This window comes from Furipterus horrens, unplaced genomic scaffold (assembly GCF_987537825.1).
Source record: "Furipterus horrens unplaced genomic scaffold, mFurHor1.1.pri manual_scaffold_15, whole genome shotgun sequence".
Taxonomy (NCBI): domain Eukaryota; kingdom Metazoa; phylum Chordata; class Mammalia; order Chiroptera; family Furipteridae; genus Furipterus; species Furipterus horrens.
In genome coordinates, this window is record NW_028327185.1 from 9,535,772 (window position 1) to 9,561,156 (window position 25,385).

The 25,385-nt window shown below is 45.6% G+C and overlaps 1 protein-coding gene across 1 annotated transcript; it reads right to left on the bottom strand.

The window, feature by feature from the left end:
* Positions 1 to 25,385, bottom strand: TP53BP2 (tumor protein p53 binding protein 2). The gene is made up of 16 exons (XM_090263541.1): positions 25,272 to 25,385; positions 21,427 to 21,509; positions 19,748 to 19,849; positions 18,027 to 18,201; positions 17,207 to 17,388; positions 16,679 to 16,843; positions 16,062 to 16,290; positions 14,734 to 14,841; positions 14,253 to 14,401; positions 12,974 to 13,433; positions 10,846 to 11,624; positions 8,415 to 8,552; positions 7,574 to 7,707; positions 5,652 to 5,818; positions 3,136 to 3,335; positions 1 to 757 (listed from the first exon to the last, which is right to left on the bottom strand). Exons 1-16 carry the CDS (start codon positions 25,357 to 25,359, stop codon positions 716 to 718), a joined length of 3,201 nt encoding a protein of 1,066 aa, XP_090119667.1. The 5' UTR covers positions 25,360 to 25,385; the 3' UTR covers positions 1 to 715.

Sequence of the window (25,385 nt, forward strand, 5' to 3'; positions counted from 1 at the left end):
TTACAGTCAAAAAGTGTAACTTTATTACAATTGTTTTTAAAGTCAGCTGTGATCTTGACAAACATCATGGGTAAGTCGATAACAAGCCTCTAATTTCCGAGATACAAAAGGCAATAAATATAGTTTCAAATTCAGCCTAAAAACAAGATTCTAAACCTAATTATCTGAAGTGGAGCTTGGTTTCAATATTTCAAAATATGTATAGTTCTGAAAATGCTACAAGAACTCATACAGGTGTTGCTCACTGGCGACCAACGAACGTTCTGCACGGGCAACGCGCAGTGTGCCGCGTCCTGGGGCCCTCGTGGGGGGCCAGCAGGCTGGTGCCCCGATGGCACTGGTCCTTTCCAGCAGGACACGAAGCTGACTTCCCGGCAGCCCCGTACATGGCCCCGTTTCTCGCGGAGAACAGTCTGTGGGCGTGGTTCCCCGAGACGGGCGCCCCGGGACGGGTTCCCCAGGATGGGCTCCCCGGGACGGGCGCCCCGGCGCAGGAAGGCCAGCTGGCTCGCGGGCTCCCCCTCATGGTGACGCACGTCCTCCGCCACCAGCCACTTCAATCCTTCATTTCCTTCCAGAACACAGTCTCCATGGCTTTCAAGTCACATTGTCCTTAAAGTAAGTCTTGTGGACTTCGGGCTCCAAACAATCATATTTTACTTCTTCTTAGTGATAACAGAGATTAATTCTTCATTAACTACAATTCTATACCATGTCAGGCCAAGCTCCTTTGTCTTGGTTTAATTCTTGGATAGAGCTGGAAGAGAGTTTAAAAATATTTACGTTAAGTACAAACATATGGGAATATAACAAAATCAAGAAATACTGGGGGAAGGGGTGATGAGATAGGAAGAAATTAAGCTACAGAAAGGACTCCTTCTGCCACGTGAAGCCCCCAGAGCTGCCTGGGGACACAAAGATTCGCATTTAGCAACTCCCTCGATCAGTTCTCCTGCAAGGACATTCAAAAGTCACAGGTCCCTTAACAGTGACAATACCAAGCCGCAATGATATAAAAACCCATGCTGCTGGGAGCACGAACTCAGTCTGCACAGCCTGGTGAATGGTACAACCAGCCTAACAAGGAGTGCGAACCGCTGGAGGGGATTTGCAATGTGCTACGTGTTCCCGCATCTGAAGCTTCCAGGTCAAGGGAAGTGATCAGAGACTCGAGTCTCTTCCAGCTGGATTCACAGTGGACATAACACTGTCACGGGGCTGGAGGCTGTAAAAGTCTACAGAGGCAGGGAGAAGTGGGGTGTTCTGTTTTAGGCTCTGGTGGGTTTATGTTCTCCGTGACCAGAGCTGGAGGGCAGTGTGCACACGAAGGTCAGAAGCTCTCCAGTCGTGAAGCCCAGAGCAAGTCAAACGAGCAATTCAACTGGCAAACTAGACAAAAGCCCTCCTCCTCCACCTCTTCTCGCAAAGGGAAAAAAGGTTTTCCTGAAAGAAAGTAGTCAGACCTCCAGCCAACACTGAAAAACTGAACTGGCGGATCAGTTATATAAAGGGTTGTTCTTCTCTCTGAGAAAAGACAGTTATCCAATACAATTTCTAAACTCCCATCTGAATCGCATGACTAAAAATTCAACATTTATGCAATTTTTTTATTTCAAAGGAAAAAAAGTGTGCAGAAGCCACCCTATCCTGGAAAAGACTCCCAGCGGACTCAGAACGTTTGACCGCGGGACTGAAACGACAATCGTCAGCCGGTCCGTCGCTCTCGGGGCCCCTGAGCCGCACACAAGACGGAGCTGAGCCTTCGCCAACGGCTTTCACACTTGGGAACGAACCGTCCCCCCACGTGCCGTCCCCCGCAGGGCATCTGGTTAGGGAACGAAAATAAGGCCCAAAGAAGCAACGGGGCTCTCAGCGGAAGGGCTGGCCTCAGATGAGACACCGTAGGCGCGTTTATTTGCTGCTGTCTGTCCCGGGCAGAGGCGGCGGCACACAGACGTCCCACTTCTCCAGGGCTAGAGACAGCAGCAGGCGCGGCGCTGGAGAGAGAACCGCTTCTACTTCCGCCTCCCTGGTAACATGCAGCCCTTCGAAAGGGCCCTGCGGCCGGGTTTGCCATCCCTTTCATCCTTCTGTCACTTACGTTAGGGTCACAATGAATTCTGCTCTCACGGGGGCAGCAGAGAGGACGAAGCAAGTCTCTTGTGCCGCACAGCAGACAAACGGCACTGGAGAGCGGGGAGTCAGGAGGAGGTGGCGCCGGCCACAATCCCGACAGCCGGGCCCTGAGGCGGGGGACCTCCGCACCAGCTGAGCCCTAACTGGGCACAGACCAGGTCTGTCCAGCAGGTGGCGAGACCACTAACAGAACTACCTCGCCCGCTCTATCCTCCCGCTCAGGAGCTGCTCACCTTCCTCCTGCGGCCCCGGTCACCGGGTCCCAGGGCTGCGGGGCGCATGAACGAGGGGGCAGCCAGCGCCCCTGGCCTGCCTGCTGTGTGCTACGCGCCAGCCCGGCCCTCCCTGCCCTGGGACTCGCCTTACCTCCTCTCTAGCAGATGCTGGTGCCTTTCAACTTTCTCTCGGGGTGCCACTGACCTCGTCACTTCTCTCCCCCATCACACGTCACCATGCCCGTACCGCACAGCCATGTGAGGGACGAACGCGACCCGGGAAAGAGACATTCCCACTCCTTCCTCTGTGCAGCCACACCGGCCTTTTCCCCGAAAACACTCCTGGGGAGCTTTACCTGGTGACAGCCCTCCCTGCGTGTGTCCTTGGTTGATATGACCTTACTATTTTATTGGTTTTTAAGAAACTTAAACAGTAGAGGGAGCACAACAAATCCCGTGCAAGCTCAGGACCAGATTTGTAAATCCCGATGTAAACAAATTTAAACTTTATTTCAAAGGTCCTAAGCTCCATGCGCGTCGCCCGAGCCCGCTACCTTTACCCAACTTGTAAATGCAGCCAGGAGCCCTGCCCTCCAGGGGCTGGCAGACATGTGCACGTGCTATTTTGGTCATAACAGGAATCACTGAAAATGGGGCTTTTCGTCTAAATCTAAGACCCTCAAAAATTGTAGATTCCATGTCCTGCACTGTGACCATAACACACAGGGGTCTGCACGACGCCCCCCGGCACACGTCACGGCGCACTGAGCGTGCGATGACTTACCCCCAGCAGGTTGCGCGGGACGTACCCCTCCCGCTCGTGCAGGCGCGCCCACCACCACTCCACTTCCTCCTCGTCCTCCCTGCGGATGACCGTCATGCAGTCGCCTTCTCGCATGGCCAGCTCGTCGTCGTTCTGCGGCTCGTAGTCCCAGAGCGCGTAAATGACCCCTTTGTTCATGATGCCCATCTTCTCCTGGACGCCTAAACCCAGGGCGGCAAGGAAGAGCACAGAACACGTCACTGGGAGGGGGCGCCCCTTCCGGATGCTTAGCTATATGGAGCCACAGGGGGAAAGCAGATTCATGCTGAACGTCAGCACCACTGAACACGCGGTACGCAGATGTCCCGGGCCGGGGGAAGCGGGGACACCAGCAGAGCAGAGGGAACACACGGAAGACAAGTCACCGCAGGCCGCCAGCTCTGAAATAGCTCCACAAACTAGTCAACGCCTGAGCACCTCTCAGAATGCAAGACTTTTGCAAGCCCAGGAATAGAAAAAGAGCCGTTTGGGTCAGGACATGGAAACAGTGAATGATTTGCCTGTCGACTTGCAACCTACTCTTAAGTATAATGACAACGAGCTCAGGACGCATTACCTCATTCTCTCCCTAAAGCTCAGAGCAGAGAGAGAAAAAAGAGCAGAAGCAGGTCTCTGTCGATTTCCAAATGGGGAAGAATAAAAGAAAAACATAGAAACTATGCTAGAATGCAGAATATGGCTAAGTATTTTAGACATGATTGAAAAAAAAGTCTGCATACAGTCAACTCAAAAATAATGAGACTGAATTCTACAAGACTGTGAAATCCACCAACTGGGGAGGGGAAAATATCCTCCAAAGTCCACTTTTCAGCAGAGTTAACGCCACCTGAGCATCACCTCCCAACGCCACAGGGCACTGTTCACAGGAAGGATGGTCCTTAACAAGCAGGCACCAGAGGGGAGCAGAAGGGAGGGGATGGAATTAGGCAAGAAGGTCCCAAGCAATGCAGGCTTCACTATTAGTGCCGCCTTCATGTTTTTAAAAAGCCAGGAAAACACCTGCTTGCTTTTGAGTAGTAAGGTTTTTTCAACTTATGTGAACATGAAACTATTCATTAGGAACTTATCATTCCAATACCAATTAATATGCTATAGCATGCAGGGTCTCTCTCTCTCTCTCTCTCTCTGGGAAAAAAAGAAACACGACATGGACAACGGGGAGGGATATGATTGCGGGAGAGGGGGTGGGTTGGGTGGGGGAGAGAAACTGGGAGAAAAGGGGACAACTGTAATTGAAAAACCAAATATATATATATATATATATATATATATATATATATATATATATGAAAAAAAAAAAAAAGAAACACGAATTGAAACTATTCCAAAAGAAGGCTCTGCCAATCTGAAGGGTCAGATTTCTACTAATGAGGACAAGTAAATTTCCAACTTTCCTGTTTCAGTAAGACATGCAAAGCGTGTCAGCCAGAGTCACAAGGACAATGAGACCTGATATAACTACAGTTCCACAGTTTTACAGCTGGCCAGACGCATTATCTGTCTGGGAAGGGAATGGGAAAGGGGATAAGTGAGAAATTCTAGCTACTTTAGTATTCTCAAAATAAAGTGAGTCTCTCTTCCAAGAAATCATTAGGAATGGAAGAAAATTTCTTATTACTTTGCTATTTACCAAACTAAGAGTTTACAAATTACTGCTTTAAAGAAAACATGCTCAATATCACTGGTAATTTTGGGACATGCAAACTAAAGCCACAATGAGGTTCCATCCCAAATCCACCACGGAGCGGGGAGAACATGGGGCGGGGAGAGGGCGGAGCAGAAGACACGGTGACCTGCAGGGTGTGCATCACGGTGACCTGCAAGGGCTGCCTTTGACCTTGGCTGGTGTGGCTCAGTGGACTGAGCACCGGCCTGCAAACTGCAATGTCACCAATTCGATTCCCAGTCAGGGCACACGCCTGGGCTACAGGCCAGGTCCCTGGTTGGGGGTGTGTGAGAGGCAACCGATCCATGTTTCTCTCACAAATCAATGTTTCTCTCCCTCTCTCCCTCCCTTCTCCTGTCTCTAAAATCATAAATAAAATATTTAAAAAAATAAAACTACGTGTTGCCTGTGTTTAACTTTAGGACAAGTCTGCTTGAGCAGGAACAACTGGGTTCTTACACCAGCTGCATTTCCCTTGACATTGCAGAAGGAGGGGTCCATTTCCTTCCCTGCAAAGAGAAACCATCACTCACTAAGTAGGAGAGTCTCAGCAGAGGATATTTTGATGATCAAAAGCCATGAAAACCATCAGATCAGACACTGCACCACTGTCTCTGGTGGCTGAAAAGGTCCCTGACAATAGCTGTTTCTAGGGATACACACAAAAGCTGCATTAAGGCCTGTGACCAAGGCGGCCTTCTTTTCAATGCCCAGGACTAGGTACCGTACAACAATGTTCTTCCGAATAACAGAAATGCTTATCGAATTACAGCCTGGAGACGCAGGGTGAATTAGCGGAGCGGCCACGCACCGTACAGGAACTGGGAGCACTGGGTGTAGCCCTCCTCCATCTCCTCGCACTTGTCCGCGGCCGTCTGCAGGTCGCTGTAGGTCATGGCGAACACGGCGGCCCCCGACTCCACCAGGAACTTGCACACCTGGACGTTGTTGCAGGAGGCCGCGCAGTGCAGCGGGGTCCTGCGGGGGGGACACAGCAAGGGCGGGGAACGTTTCGGTCTACTGAAGGTGATCGTTCAGCAGGAACGGATTATTAATACTATTATAGAGGCTATTCCTCAGCATCTAAAATGTTCTAATGTTTTATAATATATTATAAACCCATATTAATAAAATCACACACATTTTAATCTATTCTAGGCAACTGGTTGGCAGGAAGTCATTAATACCCTTACAGAGAATCTTTTCCAGCATCTCAAATGTTTTATTATGTATTAAAAATGACCCCAGATTAATAATAAAGGTATTAAGTAGGGCCAGTACCTCTGCTCAAACTCAGAAGACGGGCTTGAGAATTTTAATTAGGCCCTAAAGTACATAAGATTTTGTTTCTTTACTCTTTTCTTCCCTCTTCTCTTCAATTTATTCCCCTTGGGTACATAGCTTTAAAAAAAAAATGTACTCCCATCCTCAATCAGAACATGACCACTAATAGTTTGGTGAATATCACCACAGATTTTTTTTAATCCCACGACTTCTGTAACAATGAATATTATATATAATCTGACCTCCCAATATTAGGGAAATAAGGACATTACCACGCATTAAGAATTTGTTTTATAAGTTAAGTCAAAAAATTAGATTAAAATAAATAAATATGTATGTATGAGCTTGAAGAAAATATATTAAAATATTAATGGTGTCTATTACTACCTCTGTGAGGTACAGATGGTTTGCTCTTCTTATTTCTCTATTCCGTACATTTCCCATAGTGAGTACACATTACTTTTATAAATATAATTTTAAAAAATTGTAACAGAAATGCTTCTCTAAGTATTTTTCATAACAAAAAGATTGGAAAACAGTATAAATGTCTAACAAGAGGGAGACAGTCACAACACATGAGCACACAGTTGTGGCAGAATGTGAGACTATTTTATATTCATGTATATGTGTGTCTGACATGTGTATGCATGCAGATTTAGTATTAGAACATAACTTTTCCATATTAACAGAAAAACAGGCTGTAAAATTAAAATACTTCATTAAATACAGTGTGATTACAACTTAAAAAAATTTTTACATAGAAAAAAATAAATATTTTATATTCTTCCAAAAAAGAGCATATTATAATTTAAAACATCTTTTTTAAAGAATAAAATACAAAATTTACTATTCATTCTACTACAGTTATTGGGGGTGATGATAACTTACTAGGACGCTTATTGTTGTTATTTAATAAGGACCCATTATCCAATGAACAGTAATATTCACCATTAATAACTCACATGTTTTATGAACACTGTACAGGTTCACAAAATGTTCCATGAAAAATGGATTCCATGGTAAATATTAGGAAAAGATCACAAATTATGAGTTCTCCCCTCTTGGAGACACACTCACAATGGATATCAGTATACTGAAGACTCAAGACAAATTTCAGGGCCTGGCAGGGACAGGGGAAGATCTTGCTGAAATCAGCATTTCTCAAATTTGCTGAATTGCGCTAATGAACTGTGTACCACTTTGGGACATTTCCTATTTTTATTATTTAAATACTAAACTTTTAAAACTCCATCTGCTTCCCAAATGGCATGTCCAGAATGAGGACATGCTAGTTCCTCAGAAGGGTCCACCACGCTCCTCCTTCCAGGGCACAGGCAGCGTGGCGACACACGCGGACACAAGCCCACCCATGGCCCCGACGGCGGGCCCTTTGCCAGCCCGAACAGCGCACACAGCTCGGCTGTGCGTGGGGCGTCCAGGGAAGCTTACCACCCGTCACTGTCAGCAGCATTCACGTTCACGCCAAACTGCACCAGGAACTTCACGATCTCCGTGTGACCCGCGCACACGGCGTTGTGAAGAGCTGTGATGCCTTCATCGTTCGGCAGGCTCGGGTCATCGACCTAAACGGTCGGGGAGGAGTGACCGTTACTCAATAGTGACACCTGAATGTCACCATTTACTGGCTTTATCGGATCATGAAAACAGAAATGGACGTGCAGGTTTTAATTACAAGTTTGAAAAAATACCACAGGAGCCAAGAAAACCATACCTAGAACAATTCTAGAAGTAGGACAGATGAAACGGCCATATTAAGTAGGCACTCACCATAAAAAGGTTTTATAAAAATTGAAGAAAAACCAGAAACTATATCCTTATAGGCAGTTTTGTTTATTTATCCCCCAACTTCCCACCACAAATTAGTGTCTAAGTAGAAGTGACATTTTCCATGGAAAGAAAAAAAGGTCAACTAAAAATATTTTAAATAATAGGCTTCTGAAAAGTAGGGAGTACATCTGTAATTTAACACTGTCTAGCATAAATCCATGCCTGAGCAGTTTTTAAAGGAGGGTAATCATCTCCCTGAGAAAGGAAAGGATTCTACAGGGCCCCCGTGAAAACCGAATTTCTGCAAGATCGAACATTTCAGTCATACCTTCAGAACAGCAAAGCCAATTTTGGATCAAGCTCTAGAGTTTCTCTCCACAGCCCCAACTAGCCCAAAAGAAAAGTTAAAAATACAACTTCCCTACTGCAGCTTTCTGATTAGAGCTTTAAGGCAAACTGTAATACAAGGTTGTGTTTAAGAATCTGACTAATGCAATCATACCTCATAAATAATCCTCTGCACAAGGTCAAATTCTCCCTCCAAAGATGAATCTAGAAGTAAAGCAAGAGGGTTGAATTTCACCCTCATTCCATGAGCGATCCGCTCGGAACCAGTTTTACGTAAGTTCGTCCTTTTGCCCTGCAGAAGAAATGCATAGAAAATTAAGGATTTTCATCTAAGCAAGAGATCAACACCAAAAGGGAAGGAATAACATCTCAGCTAAGTTGGTAAAGACACTTGAAAAATATGCATTTAGCACTTCTTACTGACCTATACATCGTTCAGAAAAATATATAAATAATAATAGCTTAATGAATACAATGATATAACAGAATGGAAAGAACTTAACTTCCTGAAACCCAGTGAGGTACATGGGGTACGTCCCTTACAGCATGAGCTGAGCTAAGAGGATCCTCTCTAACGACAGGCAGGCTGGTTTTCTGCCAAGGACAGAAACCAGCAAAGACTGCTCTTTAAGTTACCTCCCCCACATGGTTAAACTGGGCAAGAGCACAACTCGGAATTATAATAGCAAACATTTCCTGAATGATTATTCATTGTTTTCCTCACAAAAACTCTATTATCCTATTTTACAGATAAGGAAATTAAGGTACACAACCAGTCAGCTGCAGAGCTGGAATTCGAAGTCAAGAAACCTGGCTTCTTTTGAAGTTCTTCCTTTTAACCATTTCATAACATAATGCCTCTTTGCAGGGAAAACATAGAATTAAAGTAAATAACAGATTATTAATCTGTCTTATATATATACCAAGGAGGAAACCTATCAGCCTTAAAATGCTATCAATATTTTATATTAAAAATTTAACTATACTCCAAGACACATGAGTAAATTAATCAAGTCTTTCTATATTTTAATGTCAGGCCCTTTAAAAAACAAGGCAAAATAATTAGGACCAGATCTAGCAACCAATAAAATAGGTTTCTTAAAACACATCCAACCAAGTGGAAATGTTCCCCAAGATGGGATATGCCACACATATATCTATTAAGTGGCAATCAATATATTTCACAAATATGTAATGGCTAAAATGTTGCTGTTTCTTGAAAAAGAGAGAAGTATGAACGTGATGCTGCATCTCATAAGGACACCTAATGTGCCCACTTTCCCACCAAGTACCGGATGGTGGCTTCTCGTTCACGTAAACTGAAAAAGGGCCACGCAAACCCCTTTTCTAGGATGAGAATAAGAGAATCTTAAAAAGAAATATGACTTTTTTATAAACTCAGGTTTCCTTTCTCCTCTTCTTTGAAAGTACAAATTATTTTAACACAACAAGAAAAAGGGAGGGGAATACAAGTAAATAATAAAACACCTTTTTTTCTCATATTTAACACTCAGATGAAGAGAATCAAGCCTCGGGACTGAGAGGACATTCATCTGTGTAGAAGTGTTAACCTCCATTTTAAAACTTTTTTCCTAGAATCCCAAGTTCACACTATAAAACTTTTAAGCAAATGTTTTCTGTAACCAGCAGCAAAATTTAGCCCCTCTGGATAATTATTATCTTTGGATACTATTGCCTCTAAGAGTGTAGTAAGGAATGGAATATATAAAGCCCTTTTTCAAAAATCCTTACAATATGCTATTTTGCTTTTGCCCAGGTTTTAAAAGTTCAGTTTGGCACTCCGCTGAAACACAATGACTTCAAATTACACTCTGAGAAAGCCGCCCTTAAGTCCAGACAATCTGGGATTTCCATCTTCTCTCATCTGTTCCAAAGTGACATGATTAACTTCCAAAACAAAAGCGTATCCTTGGAGGAAGTGTGGAGGGCATGCCCAAGTCAAAACATACAAATAACTTGGAAACCGTGCGGATAATCACGCTACCCGGAGATGCTCACACTGCACTGAAGGCAAAGAAGAGGCTCTGTGGGTGTCCTCCCTACCCTGCTCGCATTTCATCCAGAGCCCTTCCAATTTTGTCAGTGCTGGAAGTGTGCATTAAAAATCGATCTCGGTGCTAGAAAAAGAAAAGTTTGAAAGAGTGATGTCACCGATGAGAGGAGCTGAACCACCTGCTTGGCTTCGAGGAGCTAAACTAGTGCTCGGGGTTTGAAATCTAGGTCTTCTCATTCCTGGCTGAGCGCTGCTCCCCTAACATGGGCCTCAGCGAGAAGAAAGAGCAATGTGTTTGTAGGTATAAGAACAAAACTCTGTTTCCTTCACAAAAAGGGGGGTTCATCTGAAAAAACAAAGATGTACTTCATATTGAACACGCTGCATTTTGACACTTGTAAGACACACCTGTGCCAAAGGAATTATGAAATAAAGGCAAATGGCAGGACGCATTCACCAGAGCAGGCCACTGAAGCACAAACCTTCTTTTGCCAATGGCTGTACGCACTGGGTACAACCACCCGAAAGAGGGAAGGCTCCCGGACCAATCACCAGACACCACGTTGCTTACCGGGGGCAGAGCCACCTGCCCGGTGACCTCAGGCGGACGCATGCTCCCAGAGTCTTCTCCGGGGCCCTCTGGTTCCCCCGACGGGTACGGTGGCGGTGGGTAAGGGGGATACTCCTCCAGGTACACTTCAAGCAGATGGGGAGCCTCTGGATTTGGTTCTTCTACATTGTTCTGGAAATCTGGGCTGGTGTCTGGGGCTCCTTCGGGCACATACTCAAGGCCCGGAGAGGGAGCTGGCACGTCACTGCTCCCTGTGCCGGTGTTCCCGGCTTCCTCTGGGGACACTGCTTCAGGATCCAGAGAGACCACCTCCTTCTCCGGCTCCGCATGTAAGTACGGATTCGGGATTTCTAGTGGGCTGTCGGGGCCGGCAGTCACCGAGGCCGGCGTGGACGAGCAGGGCGATGGCACCGAGACGGTCTCCATGGCAGCGAGGGTGGTCCTCTGATACAGCAGCTTCTGGATGTTCGGCCCATTAGGGCCCTCCGGCTCTGTGATGGAGCTCCGTTTTTTCAGTGGCCTTGGGGCATTGGACAGTTTCTTCCGTAGGGCTTCCAGGTCGGCATCGCTCTGGTTTCGGTAAGGATTCGACAGGAAAGGCAGCAATTTGGTTGGGCTGAGCGGCCGAGGGATTCTCTCGTTCTCGTGGCCCTCCTGCCCTGAAGGCACGGGCTCTGCTTCAGGCTCCAGGCCGCCAGGTCTGCCCTGGTTACCGGAGTAAACGTTCTCCGGGGGCTGCTGTTGATTCTGGGCAGCAGCAATGACAGGCTTGCCATAGACTAATTGCAAATGGAAAAGAGCTCTGATTAATGTTAACTAAACAAAACTGGCAAGTAACAGACACAGCTAACAATGATTAAAGCCTCCCTTAATTTCCGCATTACTACATAATACCCTTCACGACAAAGAATTTTTTAAAATAATAAACGACAAAGCAAGGCCTCCCATCTTTGCCTAATAAACTTAGTACAGGATCAAAACCCCCACTGATTGTGACATGCACCATTATTTTATATACAAGTAAGGAAGAAAATGTTGCCAGTTATAATTGTAAAAAATTGCTGGCTGCACTATCCAAATGGAGCATGCCAAATTGTAAAAGAAAATCAGGAATCAATGAAAATTGGTAATCCTTTCATATGCCCAGATTAAAACGGAACACACACTATCCGATCTTTTATAGTTTTCAAAAGTAAATCCATGTGAGAAATCAGACTTGGCTTACAAAATTATTAAGAACATTTATATTTATCAAAACTATTCCCCTTAACGTTCTGATTATATCACAATTATCTAATCCCCAAATTATCATAGTAGCAGTTTTCACTGAGACTCATGAAAAGAGAGTTAAGATGTATCCTATATTATTAATTCTTTGCTGTCTAATTACGACATCTTAGGCCACAAAGACATACTTATTTCATGACCAGAAAGCCATTTTCTTTCCGATGAAACATGGCAAATTTTATTCTAGTCCCATAAACTACTGAATGACTCTTAGAAAGGCCCCAACAAAGGACCAGATTATGTATGTTTAACAGTCATCTCTTTGGGTTTTAGGTTTAACTAGCGGTTGTGTCCTCATGAGAACTTAAAATATAGTATAAAGGGTTATTTCTTAAACACGTTCACACACACACACACACACACACACACACACGGACAGCTGTCCAACTGTCCAAGCACCAAGAGAACACCTGGTCACCTGCGGTGGGCACGAGCCTTCGATGCTGTGACCACCCATGGGCGCCTGTTCCCCAGGCTCCATGAGCCCAAGTTCCTGTGCTGAAGGAGCTCCCGGGTAAGTGGGGAACAGGTGCCCCTGGGAACTACAGTGCAGGAGGCTACGTTCTCCTGTCAGTTTTATTCCTCTATTTTATTCCCCAATTATTTTCACAGCATTTCATTTTATCCATCTGCTATCACTGGTGCCCAGTGCAGTGGCTGATGTTTAGCAGAAACTCCAAGTTTAAACTCCCAATTGAGACCAGAAGCCATAAGTAAACAAAACCCTCAGAACAAAGGCATCGGTCAAACAGGGACAAGTCATCTGGCTTCCTGACAGGTGACAGTCCTGGTGTGGGACTTGCACCATCTACACAGATAAAAATAAGGCCGAGAGCCTTACCGCTCGAAAAGGGCGGTCCTCTGGGATGCGTCTTGGTCAGTGCGCTCTGCACTGCCTGCTGGAAGTTCTTCCCGGGGGCCTGCTGCTGGGTGTACATGGAGTATATCGAGCTGGCCGCCACGGTCTGCGGCTTCCGGAAGGGGGGAAGCAGGGAGTCTTTGGAAGGCTGCGGTGTGAAGGGCCGGACAGCCGCGGCCGGCGGGCTTTCCTGCTTAGGCCCTGGAATAAGGGTTTGGTCTTGGCCAACTGACGGTGCGCCGGGGGCCAGCAGGACCCTCTGCTGCTGCCCTGCTGTTCTGGGTTTATTTCCCATGGACGTGATGGCCGTTGACAGCTGCTGAGGATTTCCATCAAGCTTAATGTCTGATGGGGACTGATTCGTTTGTCCAAAATAAGGCAAATTAATCTGTTTGGGTTTTGATGGAACGGGAGGTGGTACTTTCACATTTTTATTTGCAGCCTGTAAGACACACACACAAAAAAAGCTGGTAAAAGTACTATATAACTGGGTACATGGGATGTTCTAGGTAACCTAATTTCACAAATTGAAGTAAACACTAAAAATACGAGGCCTACTTTTTTTGTTACTAAATCTATTGGGGTGACATGGTTTATAGGATCATGTAGGTTTCAAGTGTACATTCCTACGACATTAGATCCATACATTGCGCTGTGTGCCCACCACCTAAACTGTTTTTAAATCATTCAAATTTAAGTTTTAAGTCTCTGAATTAAATCATACTTAATAAGGGCCTTCAGTAACACAGTACAACTCCCGCCCTGAACGACTTCCCCTTGTTACCACTTCCTGTCTGGGCAACTCTGGGCGCCCACGGGAAACTTCTAACTACCTTTACACATGCCCAGACAGCATCAGTGCAGAAAGCCACTCTTGCTCCCTGGGACTGCATGCACCTGGGGCCACTGGGGTTCGGAATCACCTGACATGGAGCACACAGCCACAACCTGGTTGTCAAAGGCTGGGATCCTAACAGAAGAACCACCACCAAATCATTTGACATAAACTCAACCCCAAATTTTGAAGAAATAAGGTAAGTGAGCAGCACACACACAACGTTCTCCAATGCACTCGTATTTTTTGGAGATTTTAAGTCTGTCGGTCATGCCCTGACCAACACCACAGACTTCAGCAACAGAACTTAAAATATCAGAGTGCTGTTATGTTTCCTGACCTCCCAGATACAGTTTGCTCTTCTCCTGCTCTCCCTCCCATCATACTTCACATCCTCTAACTTTAAAGCTGGGCGTCCTTAAGCACCTGAGCATCCCGCAAGATATCTTCACTGCTCTGGTTTTTCCTCAGAGACCCAAAGGAGGGGGGCGCAGCAGACTGGTCGACAGTGTCAAACATGGAAAAGGGACGCACTTTCTTCTCCTTGTCCCTCAGCAGAACCTCCCCATCATCAGCTGGAAAGACAGAAGAAGAAGAAAAAAAAACACATTGCTATTCAAACTATTTGTAACAGTTTCTTATTCACGTATAAGTTTCTGGCTCCTCAGTCTCTCTGAAACCCTGTGCCCGCTAAAAGCTTCCCTGTTTTTAAATTAAGTCGATTAAGGAATCACCCAAACACTACCATGCCGGTAACTACCTTAATTTCCTGGCTAAATAAAGGCACTCTGGAAATAAATACTGTTCCCAGCTTGAACACACTAGAAAACACAGAATCTAAAAAGGAATACATGGCACCTTCTGGGGGCCTCAACACCCAGTCCGGGCACTACACAAACGGGCTCACCTTGTTCTGGGGCACTGCCCGCGCTTTTCGGTGCAGAAGCAGAGGCCTGGCTCGGGAAAAGGTCTGCGTTTGGACTCCAGTCAGGACCCAGTGAATGGGCTTTAGAGCCTAAGGGGCAGAAAAGCAGCTACAAATAACCTGGCATTCCCAAGAGATTCTTAATGATTCATTTTGCTGCTCACAAGTGTCATCTCTAAAATACAGCTTTAAATTTCAGACTCACCACCATCCCAGTAAACTTATTTAGAAAATATTAGAGTTTATATTTCTAATTTAAGATTTTCCCCCTTCCTCAAAGAATTTAGCATTAATCGTGGCAAACAGAAAGTCTGCCAACAAGGACACATTACCCTTCATTGGGTAAGAAAACATCACCATTACACCCATAAAAAAGACACACCAGGGGGCTCTAAGGTGTACCTTACACAATGACACCCCAAGTGTGCAGGAACCACAGAAAGGCGGAAACGCAGATTTTAACCCATGACTCTGGCTAGGCTTGCCCAAATCGGTGTACACTGATACTTAAGTTTCAAAGCTTTCAATTTTTCCTTACCGAAGCAAAACACAAGTACCTCTACACTAAAACCCACTAGGCTGCGCATTGCTTCACAGTGGTAATTATGACAAAATAATAATTTTAAATAAAGTTAGCAAACTTTTGCACATGATAGTGGTTAAGGAAAAGAGACGACATTGGCTGTTTTTTTTTCCCTTCCAGGGATCAGAAGAACGTTTAACCCTGCTTTTCCTATAGTTCTCCCTTCACGTTCCTTCCTGTTACAACCGCCTCCACCCCCGCCACGTATCTGAGGGTCGCCCAGAAAGCAAAGATCACTAACGCAGGAGCCTCTGTTACTCTTGCTTTACCTCCCGACATGCTCACCTTTAGGCAAGAAGTTACCAGCAGGCAAATTCTCGAGCATAAGCACGTCTGAATATAAACATTATGTATCAACAGAGTGGACTCACCACCACCACCCCCCCCTCTGCAAAGACGACACCACTAACCACATATATGGTGTTTTTACAGAAAAAGGAACATTCTCAAGTTACTAACATCCGATTACAATTTCCTTACTCACAAGAAGGAATTCAAAACAATTTTCAGATTTGCAAAATTATTACATTCCATTTCACTTCCTGAATAGAACTGTATTATTTAGGGTTAAGAAACTTACTGCCCTAGCAAAGAATACAAGATTCTTAGAATTGAAACATGAACAGGGATAGGAAGACATTCTTTTAAAACTCAAACTTGGGGGAACACAACAGTGAGGACAAAAGGTCCTAAGCTGCAGGAGGACTTGAACATGACCTGTGTTTACCTTTAGTTTGGGAGGCGGCCCCAGACCTCATGTTGGGCAATGTGTGCACTTTCACGGGCCCCTCTGTGGGCTGCATGGCCAGGGGGCCGTCAGGCAGAGCTGGCTTCACCAGCAGCTCGGGCCGGGAGGGCATCCGGGGCATGGTGGACGACTGGAGGTAGGGGCCCACGGCCGCCACGCGGCTCGGCGCGGACACACCTTGCTGGGGCAGATGTCCATCCGGCGACACCTTAGGAGAAAGCACAGGTCCTTAGCATTACAAGGCACATGAAGCAAACTCGGAAAAGCCCATGAAATCTTCAGAAGGCTTCAAAGTCAGCGCTAGCCACAGAGTCTACCACAAACACCCCAACCAAAAATGCCGCACCACGAACTACCCCCTGGACTTTAATCCAAGGGTTAGGAAGAGCCAGAGCCCAGGAGCATGTTCACAGGGGCACAGCAAGGGGCACAGCCACAGCAGCGGATCATCTCCTGAGCAGCCCGGAGCTCCGCCTCTCTCTCCCCGTCCCCTGAGGGCACACTGAGTACTGGCCATGCAGAGGCTGCTATGACAACTGGCCTCCCAGGCTGGCCATCTGCTCCCTCCTCCCCTCACGACAGAGCGGCCCACTCACTGGAAGGTTCTCTTTCTGCTGGAGCGCTGCCTTCTTCTTCCACAGCCGGTCCCGCAGCTCATTCACACGCTTATCCATGACGGCCACCTCTGAATTGCGCTTATTCAAACACTCCCTCTGTTGTTGCAGCTTGGCGTTCTGCTCCTGATTCAACTTGTTCCTTAACTGGAGAAAATGAGGGGAGACAAAAAAAGGTGGCTGAAGAGGAGGGGGAACCCTCTCTCTCAGAGTCACTCGGTCAACTATTACATAACCTCTAAATGTGTACGGTCCCCCTGCCCCTCCACATTCGCACCTCCAAGTTCACAGTTAAGTGCTAGACCCCCAACTGCGGGTCTGGGGCGTGCCTCAGGGTTCCCCTAGAAGGGACTACTAAGTTTATTCTGGATTCTTTGGGGCTTAGGTCTTCCTCCTCCCCATCCCCTTTAAGGGAAAGACGTGGAAATCCAGCACTTCCTGCCACGTCCAAGGACAGCTCTGTGCTCCCGGGGGAGGCTCTGCCATGCCTCCCAGCAGCCCCCCATGTACCTGCAGTTCCTTGTACAGCCGGTCGAGCTCAGCCACCGCCGACTGGGTGTCATGGCGGCCGTCGATCCTGCCGTTCTTGAGCATCTCCAGCTGCCTCGTAAGCTCCTCTACCTTGGACATGGCCAGGACCAGCTCCCGTTGCTTCTGCTGGAACAAACTATTCATCTGCTCAATTTCCTCCACTAGGATGAGAAGGGAAAAAGCAACAATCGTTGCAAAGAAAAATGAGAATGGACCACTTCCCAGGCGACCAGGCTTTACAATGAACTTGGTAGTGAAAAGTAGAGGAATTTTCCAGCAATGTCCTGGAGCCAACCTGTTTCTTTTATAACCGACTGAAATCAGCAGAGACAGCTCAAAATATCTGTGTCTCATTCTGACTGTTTTTTAGCAGAATTTGTATTATGAATATAATTAAACATTAAACGCCATTAATTTCTTTAGGCTTTTTAATCTCAGTTTTACGGTGGTAGAGGGAGCTATTAAATCACTAAAATTTTAACTTAAATGGTCTTATAATAAATGGAGCTATTATATAACTAAAACTCCTTGCCTCAGCTAATTTTCAGTCAAAAAAATATTAAGAAAAAGCAAACTCCTACATTTTCCCAAAGGTAACTTAAGAACCTTGTCTAAACATTCAACAGCCGAATTCAAGTCAGGGGAAGCAGTGAATTAGACTTTCAAAAATTTCTCCTAAAGCTACCAACATACGAAGTCTCATCTCATTCTTCTTCCCCCGAACTTGCCCCCGCGTGTTTTCTTACACCCGGAGTCCCGGGGAGCCTGCGGACCCAACACCCACCGGGGGCCCGCTCACCGAGCCTCCCGTTGCTCAGCCTCTTCTGTTCCACGTGGCCTTTGAGCGCGCGCACTTTCTTGAGCTTGGCTTCCTGACTCTCGGCTATTTCTTTCAGCCTCTGAAGCTTCTCCTGCTCAGCAGCCTGTTGTTGTTGACGCTGATCCTGCTGCTTCAGGAACTTCAAGCGCTGTTCCTGAAGGTAAAAGCCACCGTCCGGCCACATCATTTTAAGCAGGGATATCACCAACCCAAAAACAAGCTACCCACACCCCCGAGAGGCCGACACTGTGGTGCACCAGGGCACGGCTCTGTCCTACACGCCAGCACCAGAGCCGCCGGGGAAGTTTGTCACAAACAGGTACTGCTGGGCCCGACCCCCAGAATCCTTTGGGGGTGAGATCCAGAAACCAGTATTTTTCATCGAAGCAGTTCTTATGCAGCAGGCAAGCCGTGAACCTTGAACTCGTTTTCATGAACTGTGGCTACAATTTTAAAAAGGCAATCTAAGAAAGCTGTTAGATGATAATAAGCTTTCGAGTCAGATCTGGATGCAGACCCGAGCTCTGCCACTTCCAGCTATGGGACCTGGGCCACGTACATTAGGTCACAGAGTCCAGCGCTGTTTCTTCATCTATAAAACGGATGGTCAGTGATAACCACGTTACAGGCCACGCGAGCATTAAATGGAACAGGAACTGAAAACCTCTTTGTCTCTTACGTAGTTGACACACACTCACAAACACACTTAGGAAGGGCCAAAGCCCATAACAACTCTAGCAAACTGCACTGTGCAGCTCACAATTTTAAGTAAAACAGAGACAGAGCTATACAATTTATAATAAAGAGTAAATTTCTCAGGTTAATATGCCTAAGTCATAACTAACACAGACATAGTTTCAAACTAAGACCCCCAAGGCTGGAGATTCCTTCTGTTAACCTTTTTTATTTGAATTCATGTCTTTGCTGCTCAAGGAACAATACCATGGCATCACCTCGGAATCTGTTAGAAATGCAGGATCTCAGACCCCTGCCCAGACCTGCTGCATCAGAGCCTGCGTTTTTCACAAGGTACCTCGGTGGTTCATGCGCACGTGGAAGTCTGAGAAGCAGCAAAACCCGTGGCTTTGAAGAAGCCTGTGTCTGCATGCAGCGGCGACCTGGGCACGACCGTGTCCCCTCACTTAGCGCAGGTAAGACGTTCTAGACCCCACCCCACCCCCGCAATAGGTGAGAATCCGCAAGTAGGAACCTTACACTTATTTTAGTATTTACATATATTTTAAGGCTTTATAAACCCTCCCCACACACTTATAAACAGTTCTCAGTCCCTTGTTAACCTTTCCCACTCCCTTATTAACTTTTTCCACACTTCTATAAACACTGCTTATGTTCTTAAACATATTCTACACTCTTAAACCTATGTAACTTTAACGACATACGTATACAGGACCGCAAAATCACGCGATAAAGCGAAAAAGCTGAGATAAATAATTAAATATAATACTTTTAAAGACCCCGCGATACAGTGAGGCCGCGGTAAGTGGACCGCGATATACAGAGGGGCTGCTGTATTCCATGAAGGTATGGCGCATGCTGGGAACTGCCGCCGGAGTCCCGGCCGCCACCTGCAAGCCCTGCTCGGTCGTCTGCTCTCACACCTCCGTGAGGGGAGACTGTACGCAGCTTTGCCCCCACACGAACAGCAGTGGCCCGTGAGGCCTTCGCAAACAAGGCATTACCTGCGTAGCCAGCATCTGCTGCTGGGCCTCAATCTGCTGCTGCTGGCGAGACGCGATTTCCTGAAGTTCGGCAAGAGTCAGGTCCATCCTCGGACTGTTAACCTACAAGGAAAAAACACAATTGATCCACTTACTATAAAGTGACCACAGAGATCTCTCCCTCAGAGGTCTATTTATACCATTTCTAAGCTTCACCCGAGCCAAGCATGTCACGCTTACTTAGCCACTTTTCTTCCACAATATTAAAGAGACCATTAATTTTTATATCAACACCCCTCACACTGAGTTATTAGGTTAAGATGTAAAACATACTAATATACAGACTCACGTTCTTTTATTTTAAGTGGTAAATTTAAAATTAAATAGTCTCAATAATCAGTGACATACATGGGACAATTTAGAAATACGTTGTTCTATAGTTAATTTATACTAAAAATGTAGTGTTTGGTCATATTAAATAAGACAGTGGGGCATGGGCAGCAAACCTAAAACACAGACATCAGATAACCATTAATAAAGATGATACTAGGATTCTAAAACTTCAAGAAACATTGGACCATCAGGAAGAAAAAGCAAGATGTCCACTCTTGAAACATCTATTCGCAGCAGCCTGACATGAGACAGCCAGGAACTGGAAACAACCCAGCGCCCGCCAGCCGGTGAATTCACCGACAAAGTGCAGGTATCCCGAGTGAAGACTGCCCGGCAGCAAAGCGGAATTAACTACTGACAGACACCACAAGACGCACGAACTGCGGAATACTTCTGCTGAGCAAAGTCAGACAAAAAGAGTACATGCTGAACGATCCGATTTACAGAAGAGTCTAGAAAATGCAACTAATCTGTAGTGACAGCAAGTGGACCCCCTGGAGGTTCCCGGAAGGTGAGGACAGAGGTCAGAAGAGAAGGGTGACAAGGACACAAGGCAATGTTGGGGGATGATGGGTATTTTCATTATCTTGGTTATGGCGACACTTTCAGAGGGGTGTGCGATATGTCAAAATTCTCAAACTGTGCACTTGAAATAGGTATAGCTTATTGTATGTTGGTTATCCGTCACTAAAGCTGTTTTTAAAAATCCCCAGTGAAGGGAAAAGCTATATCGTGCCAGGATGCCCTCAGATCCCGTTAATGACGAAGACTGCCCTTGCCGCCCTTGTATCAGCCCTTCACCGCCGTACCTGAGGATGGGCAGCGTAGGAGCAAGCGCTACTTCAGACAATCTGGGTTCTAACGGGGGTTCACTGGAGACTGGAGAACGGCAGCTCAGCTAACCCCCAACAGTGTTAAAAAGTCTGAGCTCCGAAAAGAAAACGGGTCACGGAACCCCAAAGATAACCGCTAACATTTGCATTCAATAGCAAAAACATTAACATATAATTTTCCGTTTTTCTAGAAGCATTGCCATGACACATAAATTCACCCCAAAACAAAAACTTCCTCACATATACTCCGCATTTGTTTTTTTCTGAATTTATGGTATATTCGGCATCTAACTTTTTTCAAGTCGGCAATGTAGAGGTCATTAAAATTAATTGTTTCTGTGAAATAAATATAAAACAACCTTTAAAGAAAGGGCCATCCTTCCTAACGCACTAACAGGAGCAATGAGTGAGGTTAAAGGTTAAAAAGCAGTGGCGCTGGGGCATATACTTAGCATGGGTAAAAGGATCACTCACCCCGTTCTCCTGCCTTCGATGGTCACCAGGAACTTTTACACCGTTTCTTTTTAAAGCTGGATCCTGAGACCTGGGTCCACTCACTAAACACAAAATTCAAAAACTATGCATTAAACCACAGCTGACAGATACTCTAAACACCAATTTCTTAGTTCTGTAATGACTGCCCTTTGCTATTTTATTTTTTTCAGTATATTCTTATTGATTATGCTATTACAGGTGTCCCAATTTTTTTCCCCTTTGCTCCCCTCTGCCCAGTACCCCTCTTCCCTCCAGCAATCCCACCCCCCTTAGTTCATGTCCATGAGTCATGCATGTAAGTTCTTTGGCTTCAACCCTTCCCATATTATTCTTAACTTCCCCCTGTCTATTTTGTACCTACCAATTATGCTTCCTAGTCCCTGCACCATTTCCCCATTTCTCCCCCTCCCCCCTCCCAGCTGATAACGCTCCAAATCATCCCCATACCTATGATTCTGTTTCTATTCTGGTTTGTTTAGTTGGATTTTGTTTTTCTTTTTTAGATTCAGTTGTTGATAGTTGTGAGTTTGTTGTCATTTTAATGTTCATAGTTTTGATCCTCTTTTTCTTAAATGAGTCCCTTTAACATTTCATATGATAATGGCTTGGTGATGATGAACTCCTTTAGCTTTACCTTGTCTGGGAAGCACTTCATCTGCCCTTGCATTCTCAATGATAGCTTTGCTGGATAGTCATCTTGGTTGTACCCTTTGCTATTTTAAGTTGAAAGTAAACTTAAAACAAAATATTTTCTAAGAACAACAGCATTAAGGTCTCATAATTGAGCCTGTTTGGAAAGCTTTACTTGGAACAGTGACTCGTGAGCCATAAAAAATACCACATGCTAACTATTCCCCAGGAAAGCTGCGTGATTCAGAGACCAGAGGAGGAAAAATCAACAAAATAAATGTACTTCTGATTTTGGGTAATTCACACCATTTGCTTATAATAGCTCCTCCTAGTTCTCTATTTAGCTACTCAGTGGTGAGATCAGGAATACTTTCATCAGAAGAATTAAGTGAAAATTAAGCCAATCCATCCTGTGCTCATTAACAGTGTTTTGTAACTTAAATGGGAAGGAAGCAATTGAACACAGAACAAGTGGTATTTCTGCATATTCGTCTTATCGAGGACACTTTGTGGTAATTCATAAGTACTATGAAGTACTTCCCCATTTATTTAAGTAAAAACTTCCATTTTCTTAGTTTGAGAAAGTACTAACTGGAAAACGCCGTATTCTGCTTTTTTGGCAAAAAATAGTTTCAAGCCAAAATATATGGGTCTCCCAGTGTCATTTAATGTTTCACAAGGGAAAAAATAGTCTTAATTTAAACTGATACATCGTAAGAAACAATATCCACAAAGATAATTTTGAGAATGTATGAAATCAAGCTTATATTTATACTTCCAGAAGTTAGAAAAATTATAAAATTATCTCAAGAAATTTTAGATTAAAATTTATTTTGAATCAAATGTCTACTGTACCTGTCTTGAAGCTTAGTGCAAATTCCCACACCAATAAATACGATATCCTCAGAGCCAGGGATCTCATATTAATACCTAACTCTAGCGTGTTCGCTTTATTTTAAAAATACTCTTCAATTCTCTGACAAAATCACTCAGTAATCTGTCACACTGTTTCTGAAAGAAAAATAAATCTGCCATTTAAGAATAATTACTTTTTTTGCTGCCTCAAAGCGGCACTCAACCCGTTTCTCCTTGGCATGTTCAGTTACACAATTAGAGTAAAAGACAAGAGCTTTCAAAATAATTTCATACACATTCCGGGTGTCAGGTCTTAAGTAAAATTGGAAAAAGAATATTGTGACAGTCTCCTAATCCGTCAGAGAAGCCTACACTCAGAAGGCGAACACCACGGAATGGAATGAAGGGACAGAGACGCGCAGCCCTGTTGTACCCCAGTTTGAACACTATGTGGCACTGGTGCTCTGTAACCATGTGCAAACCATTCCTTTTCTTCAGATTCTAGTTCTCACATTACAGACTCGCTGAAACGGCACGTTGCGCTATCGAGAGGCTATTTAATAATTTACCCAGGACTATACAGGAGGACACTTGAACTGGCAGGTGAACAGGGAAAATTCAACCCATTTATTAGAAGAGGACGCATGCAGCAACGCAATAAAGAACAAACTAAAAATGGGATGCAGATGCCAATTTAAAGCTACAAAAGAAGGCGGCTTAGGGAAGAAATACATGCTCATTTAAATGAAGATGACGGGAACCAGTCAAATGGAAAGGCCCGTCAGCCTGCCAGGTAGAGGGGATTCAAGTTTCACTCCTGGTGCTGCCTCCAGGTGTGTGGCCTCTGACAAGTCATTTAACCCCAGAGTATCAGTATTTCTCATCTTAGAGTGGAGGAGGCCAGTCAAGTCAATGATGGGGTCCTTCACAGTCTAAATGTAATAATTTCTAATTGTTGGGTACCATATGGACACCTTTATTAAAGCGATAAAATTGAGATGTATGACATCCAATAATTAACATCTGTAACCTCCATTCTTACTCCCAAGCATTATACATGGAAGTCACAAACCCTCAACTTTTCACTTCAAAAGTTCTAACATTTTCAGAAATACTGGTAACCCGCTTAAGCCAGTGGCTTCCTGCTGAGAACAGAGCTTCCCACGGACCTCAGGTCTGAAACCACTCATTCCCCCACATTCTACCAGACCCCCAGGGTCCCAGGGATGGTTGTGTCCTCAATGTCGAGTGACGCTTTCAGCCTGCTATTTCTCCACCGTTGTGCACTGTCACCTGCAAACGCTGGTCACAAGCCTCCTCACTGGACGGGACCGCCTGACTCCGTGTCCTCTCTGCCCCAAGTCCTGCCTTCGTTCTGGGTGACCTTCCCACTCACAAGCAAGGCTCTCAGCTCTGTGGCACCCCCCATCCCCACTCTAATTCAGGCTCATCTCATGCCCACCCTGAAACCACATCACCCGGAAGCGCCACTTCTGACACCTGACATTCAAACCTTCGACTTTTTGACAGCTAAAGTTAACTTCCCTCTCACTACTACCCCTCTTCATTAATCCGAGACTTGTCACCTCTGGACGCTGTCAGTCCTGTCCCCTCAGCCCCTCCTGTCTTTACTTCTTCCCCACCCAGCTGAGATGTCATCTTGCCCAAATCCTCTTCGCCTGTCCCACTGACCTTGCACTTAACTGTTCAGGCATAACCCGCGCCCTGGGTTAATTCAACCTCCTTTCCCCCTCCTGCAGCCCTCCAGGCTGGAGGACCGTCACCCAAGGTCACGTGGTCCCCCTGCTCGAATGAGGCCAGCTGGCCTCCACGGTGCCTGGCAACCTGCTTCCCCTGGGGGTCTCTCTCCTGTTCCTCCCAGCAGCTCAGACTGCCCACCACGTCCGTGGTCACTTGAGAGAAAACATGTTTTCCAAGGAGAAGTTCCTCAGCTTGCTCCCAGAGATTCACACACTCGCCTGCACCTGCAACAGTGTCCTCCCTGTCCTGTCACCAAGGAAGAGGTCCCTCCTCCACCTGCGAAAACCTCTCCGCCAGGGCTGAGGGGCTCGCCCATCAGAATTCCCTCGCTGTCAGGCATTGCCACCTCCTCCCCCACATTAAAAACTATCATAAAACTTCTCCCATCTTCAAACTAAACCAAACGAGCAAGACCACCCCCTTGTCCCCACGGCCTCCCAGACAGTCAGGTCTTCGAAGAGGGGTCTTTCCTCAATGTTTCCATTTCTCGCTCCTTCACCCCTCAAATTACCTGGTCCCACTCCAATGCATGAAATCCAAGTTCACATCTGTGTTATGACTCACAGAATGCCACCTACCAATGTCCCTGCCGGGAGGGTGTTCATGACGAAGGAAGAAACGTACTTCATTCCTCTGACTTCCAAATCTTTGCAGAACATCAAACATTCGCTCATTATCTGCAACTGGACGTT

Excerpts from the sequence above, each read along its gene's own strand:
- TP53BP2 (XM_090263541.1), bottom strand. The coding sequence starts at position 25,359 with ATGTTTGATGTTCTGCAAAGATTTGGAAGTCAGAGGAATGAAGTACGT. Across the intron at positions 16,844-17,206 it reads GGCTGTACAAGGAACTGCAG|TTAAGGAACAAGTTGAATCA; the intron begins GTACATGGGGGG and ends CATTTTCTCCAG. Across the intron at positions 7,708-8,414 it reads TGCAGAGGATTATTTATGAG|GTCGATGACCCGAGCCTGCC; the intron begins GTATGATTGCAT and ends CCGACCGTTTAG.